The sequence below is a fragment of the Rhamphochromis sp. 'chilingali' genome (assembly GCF_963969265.1).
Source record: "Rhamphochromis sp. 'chilingali' genome assembly, chromosome: 17".
Taxonomy (NCBI): Eukaryota; Metazoa; Chordata; class Actinopteri; order Cichliformes; family Cichlidae; genus Rhamphochromis; species Rhamphochromis sp. 'chilingali'.
Genome location: NC_137944.1, coordinates 25819745 through 25834346, shown reverse-complemented (window position 1 = coordinate 25834346; position 14602 = coordinate 25819745). Strand labels below are relative to the sequence as shown.

Genomic DNA, 14602 nt, shown 5'->3' with positions numbered 1-14602 from the left:
GCTTGGTAGGTAGTGGGGCTGGCACACAAACTACTGGAACCATTTTTCCCTGAGGTTTTGCCTGACTAGGAGGTTTAACATACAACGCTGTATGTAGTAAGGTTTCTGTCATGGCTGAAATTAAAACAAAACATGCCCCCTTTCATATATTTCTACAACTGTCTGGCAGAGGAATCTCCTGCTGGGATGTTTTGAGGGTATACTGGAATGCTATCTCAAATATTTGGACGTAATAGACTCCTCCATGGGATGGTGGGTTTGCGATCCCTGTGTGCTTAAGTAAAGGGGCAGACTGACATGGCCAGCAGCATAGACACACAAAAAAAGACTTTTAAAAAAGGGTGCATTCCTGTCCAGATGTGTCCCTGAGGAAAGCTTCTCATGTTGGATGACTAAGTGAGCCACAATATCTCAGGACTGTCCCTCTGCTGGTGCTCCCAGTTTAAGACATCTGGATGAATGGTAGCAGGTCCAGCTTTGTTTGCTTATTTGTTTTTCGTTATGCATTCCCATGTCTTGAATGACTGCAAGAACTTCCTCTCCCATAAGGCTAGATAAGCAAAATTAATTGGAGTAATTTTTGGACCATTTTGACATTAGATAGCACCAATGTAACTGGAGTATTTATGAAAATATACTTTCATATGCACACTTTCCTTCACTGTATTTGTTTACATTTGTCATTGAAAGAAACCATGCTTTGTCTCTAATAGCGACTGTTACATCTGCTTGACTTAGGAATCATACATTAAATGCTGTCTTGAACCACCCCTCATTTCTTTAGGTACAGTGATTTATTGAATCATGTCCATCATGCAGTAAATAAAGGCTCTTTGGCATAAAAGAATTCCCATGTTAGAACTGTCTCACGCATGTAATTTCTTTAAGTACTCTGCAGGAGTAGCTCCCCAGTTGTCTATCAAGGTGATCCCATACTGCTTCAATCATGGTGAGGTTTGGGCTCTGAGAAAGTCAGTACATGACTGATGGTGTTCTTTTGTCTTTCTTCTTGTCTTTTTTCTCTACTCTGGGATGCTTTTACTGAATTGGCATCAGATGCTTTCCAGATGGTATTGCATCATGAATCAAAATCTGCTGATACTTGTCTGTGTGCATAATTCCATTCTCTTTGACAATATCCTCACACCACTGGCTGAAATGCAGCTCTAAACCATTTCAGACCCATTCTACAGAAGGCTGTAGATACTCACTGTTGTACCTCTCTCCTGATCTTTGCAAGACTGCTTGCCATTGATTTTCAGTGGGGACTGGTTTTTGTGTAATTTCAGTTTTTACTTAATTTGGCATACCTCAGCATTTTCTTCCTTAAGAATGGCTTCTTGATTGCCACCCTTCCACTGATGCCATTTCTGATTAGGCTTCGAACAATAAATGGATCAACTGATCTGAACTTGTCAAGTGTCCTCAACTTTTTTAAGGACACACTACACACCATGCTCAGATACGCCAAGTTTTTGGCTAATAGCTTTTTGGGAATTGCCTTGTTGGTGCAAAAATACTATTATATTGCTGTCAAGCAGTGCTATCTTGGCATTGTTCATAGATTCAGCTAAAGAAATGAGAATAAAATGTGTTTTTGCGACAGACTGCCAGTAACCTAAAGTAAGGACCTAAAGATACAATTTTAAATTTATAATAATAACAATAATAAAAGCTTGTTCCTACCGTAGATTTTATGAGATGGGCTTGTTCTCTCGGTTTTATAGGAGTTGTAGCCTGTAGATATTATGATATTTTTATGTTTCTTGTCTAACACTTTGCAGTGATTTGAGTTATGTGTAGTTTCACTGGAATTTAGTCCTAAAGAAGCACCGAGCAGAGCAACTCTGAAAATTCATTTCCAGAATAAAATTTTCCTCATGAAAACAAGCAGTGTCTGTATAATCGTATCAAAATCAGTAAATGAAAACCAAACATTGCTCTTGGATGTTCTCACACAAGTGCTACAAAACTCAAGTTCAAGGCTTTAAAATGTCAGTCTCTCTATTTTATGTCAAAAGACCGTGTTTGTCCATCTGTGCTTTTCATAACACAATGCCAACATTGCAACTTTTATATCTCAATCTGTCATTCTGACAAATAAAAGACTTTCTTTGTCGTATATTCTAGTAGTTTATCACTGAATGTGTTATAGACACTGTCAGACTTTGATTTAAAAGGTCCTTCCAAGTTTGACCATTCACGTAAGAGAAAGCATAACATAGATTACACAAAATTTATGTCTCAAAGAAACTAACAAAAAAAAAACAAAACAGACTAAAAGCAACAAGAGCAACACAAGCAGGTTTTCATCTTTCTTGGGTTTTAATGTTTTTGCAAATTTAACATAATCAAAAGAAGTATTAAATCTAAATTTGTCATGAATCGCTGTGCGGCAGGCAGGAGTTGGACCCAAAATGCAGGACTCACAGGCTTGAGGGAATGAACTCAAAACTCAGCTTTATTTGCTGGCAGGGAAAAAAACATACAAACTAATCCAAACTGGGAACTTAGAAAACTCACAGAGAGACACACAGGGAGATCCACACAGCATGAGGGACGACGCGACACTGACTCAGAGAAACACAGGGTTTAAATACACTGGGAAGTAACGAGGGGAATGAGACACAGAAGGAGGGCACAGCTAGGAGAAATCAGGACTGACGAGACAAGCAAAGCAGGACGCATTCACATGAGACACGGACCATCAAAGTAAAACAGGAAGTATCACACAGAGACGCGAACTTGACACAGTGGAGACAGCAACTAAGAAATACAGAGACATAAACCATAAGGCAGAGGACTAAGAACCAAAATACACAGGGAAATACTCAGCTGGGAACACAAGAGACTAGACTAGAGAGAGTAACAAAAAACCAACCATGAGAACATAATGCACAATGCAGAGTGACAGAAAACAAGAAACTCAAACATGCAAAGACACACAATTACACAGAACAGAGGGGACACAGAGAGACATGAAGGGCAAGGGATCAAAACTAGAAGCCATAGAATAAATCACACACAAGTACAATAATACAAAAATCACAAAGAACTAAAAACGCTGGGTCAGGAGACCCAGGACCGTGACAAAATTTGACTCGGGTTTGTGTTTCGAAATCGTGATTAAGAGCATCAGAATTTTACCCAGACCTTGTTGAAAATCAAGCCTCATTTCAATTGAAGCATTTAAATTATCTACACAGAGATCTCATCAGTTGTTTGGGAAAAAAAATCCCCACATCAAAAGGTATTATGTATATTCCCCCTTCTGTGTTTGTGATTTATTTGAATGGTTAACACTGAGTAATGATATGCAAAGTCGTATAGTTTAAGAATATCTGACAAAATGTGGAAAATATGAACTTCAATTTGGCTTAAAACTTTTGCACTCTGGTTAGAAGTTCTGATTTGTTTTTCCTAAGAAATATCACCCAGCCTTGAATATACCAGCCAGAAAATCTCACTTTCTTTTATTGGCTGCCCTGTTGACAAACCATCATGACAGTAAACCTTTGAAGGTTGAAAAATGGTGTGCGTCTGAACCTGCCAAGCAATTTTGGGTACTTCAAACTACGCACTATAATTGACCTAATCATTTATAAAGAGCTTGGTTTACTTAAAGTTGTGTACACATGTTTCATTATGTCCTTGGAAATACAAAACCACAACAAGATTAGCATCAATACTGTCTTGACAGGTTGACAAACGGGAAGAAAACAAGCAAGAAAGATATAAAGGGGGAAGAAAAGGCAGTGTTGGATCAAGCAGGTGCTGGCAGGCACTTGGTTGTTTTTCAGATGGCCAAATTCACACAGATCAAGAGAGCTGAGAGAGGGTTTGGACAACCCAATTCATTGCGCACTCCTATTCCTATTCTAAATTATCCACCATCAGCATGTTTACTTGCTTTCTTGTATTGCTTACAGACCTTCTCCAATGTAGTGGCATGACTTTCACAAATAATACATTCTGTGGGAACTACCTCCTTGCAGGAAGTCTATACTGACCTATAAAATCCTTCTGCACCAAGGGCACTTCCACAGTTTTTGAAATGGGAAGTCCCCCTGCCTCTCTTTTTAAGCTTTCTACTTTATACTCTGTGGAGTAGAAAATATAATGCCTTGATTGATGCTCAATATTTCAGGTGAGGGAATTCCAGAAAGTTGATTCTGTAGTCTGGATGGAGCATTTTCAGTCGAAGAAGCATTTCATCCCTAATCCAAGTGATTTCTTCAGTCTCGACTCAATGCAAGTTTCCCCAGCCTTACTTGTGCTTCGTTTAGGTACTTGAGTGAATGCACTCAAGGTGCCAACCAATGCAGCAATCCTCTAGAGGTTCTGCTGTTAATATCAATGTTCTCAGTCTTCTGCTTTTTGTGTAAGACATATGCCTTGAAAGGTGCTTTATTCATCAACTATAGAGGTTCACACACAGTGCTCAAGAGCTGTCTACCATATTGAACATGATAGAATCACCAGTCTTGAAGGAAAAATGCATATTCCCAGATGGATTATCGAGAGGTTTCTGGTGGTTGCTGGCTGTCATTGAGCGAAATCAGTCACAAAGAGGATGTGGTGCAAAAAAATCTCCTTTTGGTTATTTTGGTTGTTAACAGATTGCTTAGTTGCCAGTAGTTTGCATGTAAGATGATACCTTGTCTGCAAACACTCTAACTGTGCTAACTAACGGTACACTGAGAAAAAGTGAAACATGAAAAATTGCAACACAAACCCGAAGTGGTGAATGCTTGCCTGTAAAGTGAAAGTTGTGCGTCAGCACTGCAATTTGCATGATTCAAATGACGCGGTGTTTACTTTCAAGGCAAATGGTCTCCATTTCTTGCACAGTTTCACAAATGTTCAACTAGTGGTCAGCAAGTATTCGTAGTCAGCATATTTAGTTTGAAATACCGGTGTCTGTAGCAACCTGCTAGTGACTATATCAAGGAGGTTTCATTGGGATATTAACGGGAAGTATTTTCTCTCAAGACCCAAAATTCCTACCGGGGTCACTGACCAATCTATAGGGCTGTGTGACTGTTGCTTCTGGAATGAATATCAGAATGACTGCAACAACCTCCAGCAATCACCAACTGGTCAGAATACCCATTGAATTGACTGGTTGCTGCAATATGATATTGGGCCGTTCTCTCATCCTGTCTGACTGAAGCCTTATTCACTTGATCCAATGTTGCAACACGTTCAAAATGGCAGACAAGTTGACATCACATAGTTAGCGGGTACGTGACTGCAAGACCTAAATAGTCTGTGTGAGCCAGAGCGGAGGGAGTGACACAGTTAACGACTCAGTTAGTGACTAGCTACACCAACGCAAGTACGAACCACACAAGCAACACGTAGAAACTTCCAGCTCTCTGCAAGCAAAAAACTTTGATTCAAAAAGTTAATAAGATTTACCATATACCCCAAGCATTTGTTCAGTAAACATGACAACTCATCTTATGCAATGGATGGGTTTGTGTGGTTGCAGCTAGCTGATATGTCTGTCAGGAAGTAGATGAGTGAGCACTCTGGAAGTTGTTAACTTTCATTATATTGTTAGAGCGCTTATCTACAAGGTGAACTAAATAGGATCAAACTACAGTGTTGTTGAGTTTCCAGTTGTAGTTTTTTGTTGTAGTTGTAGATTCTTCATGCAAGTTTACAGCAGTCCACGGAAAGGATAACTTTGTTAAAATAAAGTTTGCTGCAGCAGAAAATTATGTCACAGAACACTGCATATAAGCCTGGATATTATTAAGTAATTTACAGGTGTGGTGTAGCAAACAGCTCTTTTAAAACTGCCTGATGAAACTGTCTACTTTGACATGCCGGGCCTATGTTTGTTTCTTATTTATTTTATGTCAGTCTTTCTCACATGACATCCTGTTAGAGGACAAAAAATGTGGCAGCAATTGAGTAAATCTCTGGATGCTGGCCACTGGAGCAAAGGTCACAGAGATCTGCTACAAGTTCAGTCTGAGTTGTTACTCATCTAATCTTGACAGACTTTAAGACAGCGGTCCTAAAACCATTTAAAGGTGGCTTTTAAAACAAACAATCGAGTGACCGAGTTAGACAGTTTTTAAGATACGGCAGAAGTTTCTCCTATTTTATACAGCTGCAGAAAGTGGCCTGCAGTAAGTCAGGGTAGCACCTTCTAAAGCCCTACTAGAGTGAATTATAGACCCGGATTTTAAAGAGTGGTGTCAAATTCACCTTCCGCTGTCAGTGAACGATAAGAATGCATAAGTGGAGCCTATTTGCTGGCTTTGGGTCTAAGCCAGCAAATAGGCCTGTGATACATTGGGAAGGGCTGATACGGGGGGTAGATCATGGTAAGTAATAACTCCCATCCTCTCTGTTAAAGTGGCCTGCAATGCATCCAGGCATGAGTGAAAGGGATGTATCCCAGAAGCCAGGCTGCCCCAGTAACACCATTACCATCACCTCCCTGCATGCACAAAGAGCTGGAGATAAGTAGAGATGTGACAAAGCTCCACTGGAAAGTATTTTAAAAAGTCCAGGCCTGCAGTTTCTTACTTTCACAGTGTCTCTTTGCACTGCTACTGCAATTGTTTAGAAGAAGATCAGAAGTTATTTTAAATAGTAATCATAACAGAGAGTATCATTTAAAGGGATTATCCTGTGCCTGGCTCTCAAGCATTGGTATTTCAGTAGATCTGCCATAATTATTTGCAGGATCCGTATGTTGGATGTCTGACATGATGCCATTCCAACCTTTTTGCGTGTTATGCTTGGTATGAAAATGTGCTTGCTCAGAACGTTTCTATCAGCAACAGTTGCTTTTAAAGTCTCTATCCTGTCATTTACATTCTAAAGGGCTCAAAACAGCCTGTTTGGTGATTAACATCCAGTTGTGCCTCATAAACTGTTTACTCTGACCAGTCTGTGCATGCAAAGGGTACAGAGTGCACTTAAGGCACTGAAGGATGAATGTCATGGAGCGGAGCATAATTAGTAAAGTCACAGGCAGGCCACATGAAGTCAGCTTGTGCCAAACACACCACCATAAAACCTTAATACTTCTGTAAAGTAGCACTTAGGGAAACATAAACTTGTGTTTATGAGACTCTCACTTAGCAAACAATGATTATCTGAAAAGAGATGATAGATTTAGCCATTTCTAGAAGAAATTAAGAAGGCTCTAATAGTATTAAACTATTAGAAATTAGAAGTTACTTAAGGTCATAGTTATGAAAGTGGACTAATTAGTTTTGGTGAGAGACAAATATGTTCTACTAACCTTTTTGACCTGAGATGACCTGTACCTTAATGTGGCTAACAAGTTTGTCTATAGTCTGCCTATGTTACTGTTATAAGGGGTACATAGCTCTAAGTAATATTTTTCACTTGAAAGTATATAAAACTTTAAAAGCCCCTGCTAATATAATCACTTTAATGTTAATATGGTTTCTTTAGATCGCTCTGTATATCAGATCTTAGGCCCCACTCATAAAGGCACAGAGACCAGTTGATGACCATCTTGCAACCACTGGTTGTGAGGGTAAAATGAGTATCAGCTAAATGGTTGGTGGCAGTTCCTTTGAAACCAGTTGCTAAGCCTCATTCACACAGGCTGAGAGACCAATCAGTGACCCCTCTGCCAATCACCAGCTACTAGGTAGAAGTGCAGGAAGATGCTGAGTGGTTGATGGAGGAAGTTGATAAAAAGGTATAGGATGCTGCACCAAAAAAACGTCCTGGCTTGCTGGGTTGCTGGCTGGTTTCCATGTTCGCCAGTAGTTTGCTTGGAAGACGCCAACTTGTCTGCAAATACTCACAAAGTACTCGTCAAGCAGTAGTGAGAGAAGTGCAAACAAACTGAAAAAAGTGACCGTTACCTTCAAAGTAAAAGTTGGACCTTTTGGAATGTGTTGGTTACAGTGGTAAGGCACAGCTTTGACTTTGAAGGCAAACGGTCACCAGTTTTACTTACACTTTTTCAAATTTCACTGTCATTTGGAGAGTAAATGCTAAGCACCTTCTTCGTGATTGATTTCATCCAGTGAAGGCCAGCAACTTCGAGCAACTACTTACCAACTCATCAGGGAATACATATTTTTCCCTAGTAAACGGTAGTTGCATGGAATCACTTTCTAGGCCTCTGTGACTACTCATTACTACTGAATGAACATTTAAAACAGCAATAAGCACTGAGTGAAGGCTTAAACCAAATTATTTGTGCTGAATATTCATTTTTTTTAATTCCCTGTTTTTTTTCTATCTTAGCAGAATAAAACCTTTGCATTTTCGTTATACACCCATTTTTCACTATCCCAATCTTGCTGCTGAGTGACACAAATTCAGCTCGGCAGTGGAAAGAACTATTTGCTTTTACTGCCGACAATAGTTTCTGCTGGTAGTCAGTAAAAGAAAAAACACTGCATTTAACTGGAGTCGAGGTTAGAAACCATCTAAATAACCCAACACCCACATAGACCTACTTTACAGCTTCCAAAGTGCTGATTTTACATGAATGGGCGTGTTTGTATAATCTCTTTTCTCCTTGGTACTTTCCACTTATGACCCTCGCAAGGTCCAGCCATGATTCAGCCACACTGAGACAAACCGTGAAGTGATAGCTGTTCTTAGGTTTCTGTCATTTGTCTCTTCAATACCGTTTTGTTTTTCCGAGATGACTTAAGCTGTGCCAAACCTCTCACTGCCCTGAGACTCGGGGTCTATGATTGTATGAAATCATCACACGAACCATAGAGTTCCAGATTTACCGATCACCTTTTCTCAGTCATAGTCTGTGGTTCATTATCAGCCAGAATAATCCATCATTATTAGAACTTTGCAAATTCCAGACTCCTTGTTTTCTTTCTATGTCTTGACGCCAGACCATTGGAGGTTATATGAAAAGTGACACTTATATCAGTCTTGTGTAGTTCACAGCTAGATGAAGCCATATTATGTCTGAAATCCAGCCTGCAAAAATGTTTAATTTTACTTCTATATTGTCGCCAACAGAGGATATTGCATTGTACGCTTAATTCAACTTGGCAGAGCCACACCAATAGCTGAGAACTGGCAATGTCTGCTGAAGAGCAACAGGGATCCGCCTCGGTTCTCTTTTATTATCCATCAGTCTTGGATTGATTAAAATATTGCAGTTCATTTATTTGCTATGAAAGCAAAAAAGTCTATTTTTTTTATCTGCATACAAATCATTTACTGGAAATAGTTGCAGGATAAATGTTTTCTATTGAATTATACAAACAGATAAAAAAGATATTTCTGTCACTTCTGAAAATGTTATGCCCACCAATATAAACTGTATGTGAAGTATATGCATTGTAGCATGTAGCATAATTTCTCCTTGTTTGTATCTGACAGATTTTTAGCCAAGTGCGTAGATTTTAGCCAGTTGTGCGTGGCCGCAGTTGGACACAAGTTTCTTGGTGGATTTCTGGCTACCTGCTATTATTCCCATACCCTGTATCCATACCTTTATATTCTTCACTGTTTAAAAAACCAAAAGAAAAACATGAAATGTCCTAATTATAACAGAATTCAGAGTTTATTCTTAATCCAGGTGATCTATGTAATTAATCTATAGGAGAACCTAAACCTTTACCGCCGTATTGTCATTTGTTTGGCTATGGAGCACAGACTAGTTTGGAGATAAGGAGGAAAAACTTCTATCCAGACAAGCTTCGGCTAATATCTATTCATCTGTTCAGGCATCAGCTAACCACCAGCATGTTTGTGCACCTGTATGAACTAAGGTCATTCTTCAATCGAGTTCCTTTCAAGTAATATGAAATAAAAAGTATGTGTGTATTTTTCTAGATAAACTTAAGAAACCTGAATGGTGAAGATGTTGGGATTATTATTTTTTTTTTCATTTATATATTAATGGGCCAGTATCTTCACATACACAGTGGATGGTATATTCTGGATGTCCGTCAGTAATCACCAGTGTCAGTATGCCACTGTCTTCTTTTTTGGGTGTAAATCTGTTGCTTCTTCCTCCTTGTTTTTTTTCTGTAGATTGAGAACTACATCAAAGAGAGTATGAAAACAGAGATGGCTCAGCTGCAGCAGAGTGCTGTCCACAACCACACTGCAGCCATGTTGGAAATGGGAACCAACCTCCTCTCTCAGACTGCTGAACAAACACGCAAACTCACTGATGTTGAGACTCAGGTAACGCTTAAAAAATGCTTTCGAATGTTTTCAGATGCCTACATATTTGAGTGAATTGTTATAATAACACTGTGTAGGTATATCCTGTGCTTCACTAACTATTTTACACATTTTTTCTTAAAAAGAAAAAGCAAACTGGCCAAAGACAATAACGATGGTGTATGAATGCCTATCGATTACTTTCAGTACTTTGGGTACTGAAAATTGAGTAAAGTTGACCTTTGAGTAAAAGGTGATGAAAAGTAAGTGCACGGGTCATTTTTAGCTCATTTATTCAACGTACTGAATCACCTAATGGGTTTTCACCCAAGCTGTGCTCATTTTTATTGTTTTATGGGCAATAATCTGCAAATTGCAATAGATTGTGTACGTCATTGGTTACAAAAGCACTAAAACGATAACTGCTCACAATTTTTTTTTTAAGTATAAACATAGTAGAGATAAATATGTTCTACATATTCCCATGTTCTAGGTGTAGGCTTGACAAAATGAAAACAAAGCTGGGGATTTATGTGTGGCTTGAATGTACAGTGCTTTGTTTTTTTTCTCAAGTGCTTTTGGTTTATCTTACATTTTGTTACATTGTTGCTGATTTATGATTACTGGGACTAACAAAGTATAATATTGATTTTTTGTATTCCGTATTTTTTTGCCGTGGCAGGTTCTGAATCAAACATCAAGGCTTGAGATCCAGCTGCTGGAAAATTCTCTTTCAACCAACAAGTTGGAGAAGCAATTAATGGTCCAGACCAATGAGATCAGCAAGCTGCATGACAAGAACAGGTAAACACACAATACACAATACAGACTGGCAACCGAAGATAAACCGGAGGTAATAAAGATGATGTATCGATGGGCGAAAGGCCAGCAAATTTACTAAACATTTTTCACTCGCTGCTGCTGTTTGCTGCATGATTGCATAAACAAAATCAAAAGCTTACTACCAGCGCTCTCTGACATTGTTAGCAGATTTTCCAAAATAATATTTAGTTATGTAAACAGCAGCAATGATAAGAAGCTCATACTCTCTTCGTGCTCAGTAGATCCAACTAAACCCCACGAAGCCTCGCTTTCCGTTTTGGACCACTTTGTATTTGTTGCAAAATCAAGCAATTAAAATATTGCTGTGGGATATGTTTTCATAACTCTAAACCATGTTCTTTACAGTGATTAGTCCTGCGGGATTGTGTTACATGATGTAGTTTTTCAGTCCATAGGTCTCACTGCGATATCTGCAGAGACTGAGACAATCACTTAAAAAAAAAAAAAGATCGCCATTTGAAAGCATAGTTTCTGGTGAATCAGACTTCAGTTATGCTTGAAGCTTATGGACATAGATTTCCGAGAGCAATTTTCCTAAGCTTAAGCAATTATGACATTATTCAATCTCATATGTATTTCCTTTACCGATCTTATAACTGCAGGGAGGATATGATTATGAATTTGATGTCAACTTCTATCATCTTTGAGGTATTAGATTGTAAAGCTCAGATTCCGTAATAGCGTATTCACTTACCTCAAATGGGCCTGCAAAGTGAACAATGAAGCACATGTTTATACTGTGTGAGGAAAACATGGCAACTAACCCTTCAGACATCATTGTTTGTATTTTAGTCAGGGAAAGTTCCTGAATTGGAGTTCTCTAATCACCTCATGGGAGATAGTGAGGGGAGTATTGCCACATGTTGATTATAATTACTTTGGGTGTCTGTCATAGGCGGCGCAGTGGGAACCAAAAGTCAAATATGAAGAAATTTAAATAAATATGTTTTAATCACCTGATCCCTGCTCATAATTGCAAATAAATGAAACTGATATGTATTGCATAACTAGTAAATCAGAGGCAGGATTAAAGCATAAACTGCCAAACAACTGTGGATCAGTTTAAATCCTGTGAAAACAAATGCAATTCCAGAGACGTTGGATGACCTGGAAGGAAATAATAATTAACAACTTCACCATGTTCCATAATAAACTCTTTCGTTTTGCTTTTCCCCTCAGCTTCCTAGAGGAGAAGATGTTAGAGATGGAGATGAGACACCGTGAGGAGTTAGAGACACTGAAGCAGGAAAAGGGAAGTCTCCAAAACCTCGTGGGAAGGCAGAGCGGCGTTATCAGAGAGCTGGAAGCCCAGCTGAGCCGGACCACAGGAAACAGCACGGCACTGCAGAGACAGCAGCAGGAGATGATGGACACTGTCCACAACCTGCTCAACCTCTGCTCTAAAGATGGAGGTAAGCAAACTGGAGTCATAAATGTGTAAAAGTTTGGAATGTTTCAAAGCATAAATATTGTTTTACACTGTAGCCATCTTGGAAAAGCATATCCTTTGATGTCTAGTGAAGTCAAGCGGGTTTATTGTCATTTCAAGCATGTGCAATGGTACCGTACACAATGAAGCGAGACAGCGTTCCTCCATAACCATGGTGCTATATATATAAGATACAACAGACAACACAGGAGAGGTCTGTGGTGCCAAAGAAGTAGATGAAGACAAGTCAAGAATTCTGAGAGCAAAAACCTTTGAGAAATACTTTTTATTCATCCCTAAGCAAATTATGTGGTTACAGTTGCTCCAACTTCTTAAACCTAATAGCAATAAAACAGAATTCATTTTAACAGGCACCAAATCAAAACTGACTAAAGTCCCAACAAGAAGTGTTTCATTATCCATTGATAATTCTGTTGTCACACCCTCCCCTCAGGTCAAGAGTCTTGGTGTCATCCTCGATAGCACTTTTTCCTTCACAGCACATATAAATAATATCACTCGGTCTTCCTATTCTCCTTAATATTAACCGCCTTCGACTTCACTCACTCCAAACAGAACTACCATACTTGTCAATGCTGTTGTCACATCTCGTTTAGATTACTGTAATTCTCTTCTTTATGGTCTACCTCATAAATCTCTCCATAAATTGCAGTTAGTTCAAAGTACAGCTGCTCATATTGTATCCAGAATTAGATCCACTGAACATATAACGTTCTTAAACAGCTCCATTGGCTTCCAGTTCACCTCCATGTCAATTTCAAGATCCTGCTTCTTACTTTTAAAGCACTTCATAACCTCGCTCCTCCATATTCATCTGATCTTCTCCATACATACTCACTTCGCTCTTCTTCAGCTCTGACTACCATGACACTCAGAGCCTTTAGTAGTCTCACCACTTTTAAATCACATCTCAAAACCCATCTATTCAGAATTGCATACACCTGATCTGTCTTAGTCCATTTTTACAGTGCTCCGCTTTTATACTTGATTTTATATCTTCATGCTTGTTTTTTTTTTATTTACCTTATGTTTAAATTTTATTTTGCTTTGTTTTATTATATTTTATTGTTGCTTCTGTTCTGTGGTATTGTAAGGTGACCTTGAGGGTCTTAAAGGTGCCTATAAATAAAATGTATTATTATTATTATTATTATTATTATAAGACAATAAGGACAGTAACAAACTGAATTAAATCAAATAATACAATATATTATAAAGTTACAAAATGTAAGAAATAGCTCTAACATATATACAAACAGCTCAACTATAAATATGCAGAATATTACAGAGATTAAATATATATGATTGACATTTTACCCTAAACTGTAAACTTTGTTATTTGTTTTCACAGTAGAGAATGTGCAAAAGGGTGTAAGTATTGCACTGTGTACAGTGACTAGGATGGAGGAGTTGTACAGGGAGATCCTGTGACTGGCAACCCACTGCTGTGTGTAAATACAGCCTCAAATAGACACTTGCTTAACTTTAAATTCTTACTCTTGTTTCACCCTAAAGCAAAAATCAAGACTGTCCAGAATTCACCGGCTTGGACTATAATGGGGAAGAAAAGTTTATATTTATGTTTCTTTAAGACTTGTCAATCATCCATTGGTCGGACATGCACTGCTCTAAATGTTTTCTACCCCCATCACCGATGACCCCAACGCAAGAAGATGCTTACTGACCTTTGCCAAACCACAATGTGAAAAGCAAAGTTTGTGGATTGGCTATGTTAAGTTTGACCCGTGAGGCAGCAAGCTGTTTTGGATTACTTAGTTCCTCTGGTCAGATCTTTCTGTTACAATAGCTTTGATTTGACAATCCATGTGATATTATGATGAAACCAGTTCTACAAACCTTACCCCATGCAGAGTAACACAGGGATGCACTAGCTATAATGCCGAGCACCATTGAAAGCAGCATGAAGAAAGAAACATGCTTCTTATTGTAACCCGATGTGCTCCCATTAGAGCAATTTAGTGGCTCTCGTAAACCAGCGTGGTGCACTTTTCACAACAATCGCTTTTCACGCTTTAATTTTATAAAGTCCGTGTACACGGCTTCAGCGAGATGTTAGACACGACTCTGTCCATGAAGTAATTGGCTTATTTCATTCCTCTGGGTCCCTCACTGTTAATATGAGACTAGGGA

At 38.7% G+C, this 14602-nt stretch overlaps 1 protein-coding gene across 1 annotated transcript in view; it reads left to right on the top strand.

Moving 5' to 3' along the window:
* Positions 1-14602, top strand: part of angpt1 (angiopoietin 1) — a 59727-nt gene that overhangs the window by 12257 nt on the left and 32868 nt on the right. The window contains exons 2-4 of the mRNA XM_080862671.1: positions 10024-10179; positions 10841-10962; positions 12181-12413. Coding sequence (XP_080718797.1) covers positions 10024-10179; positions 10841-10962; positions 12181-12413 — 511 coding nt within the window. The remainder of the gene's footprint in view (positions 1-10023; positions 10180-10840; positions 10963-12180; positions 12414-14602) is intronic.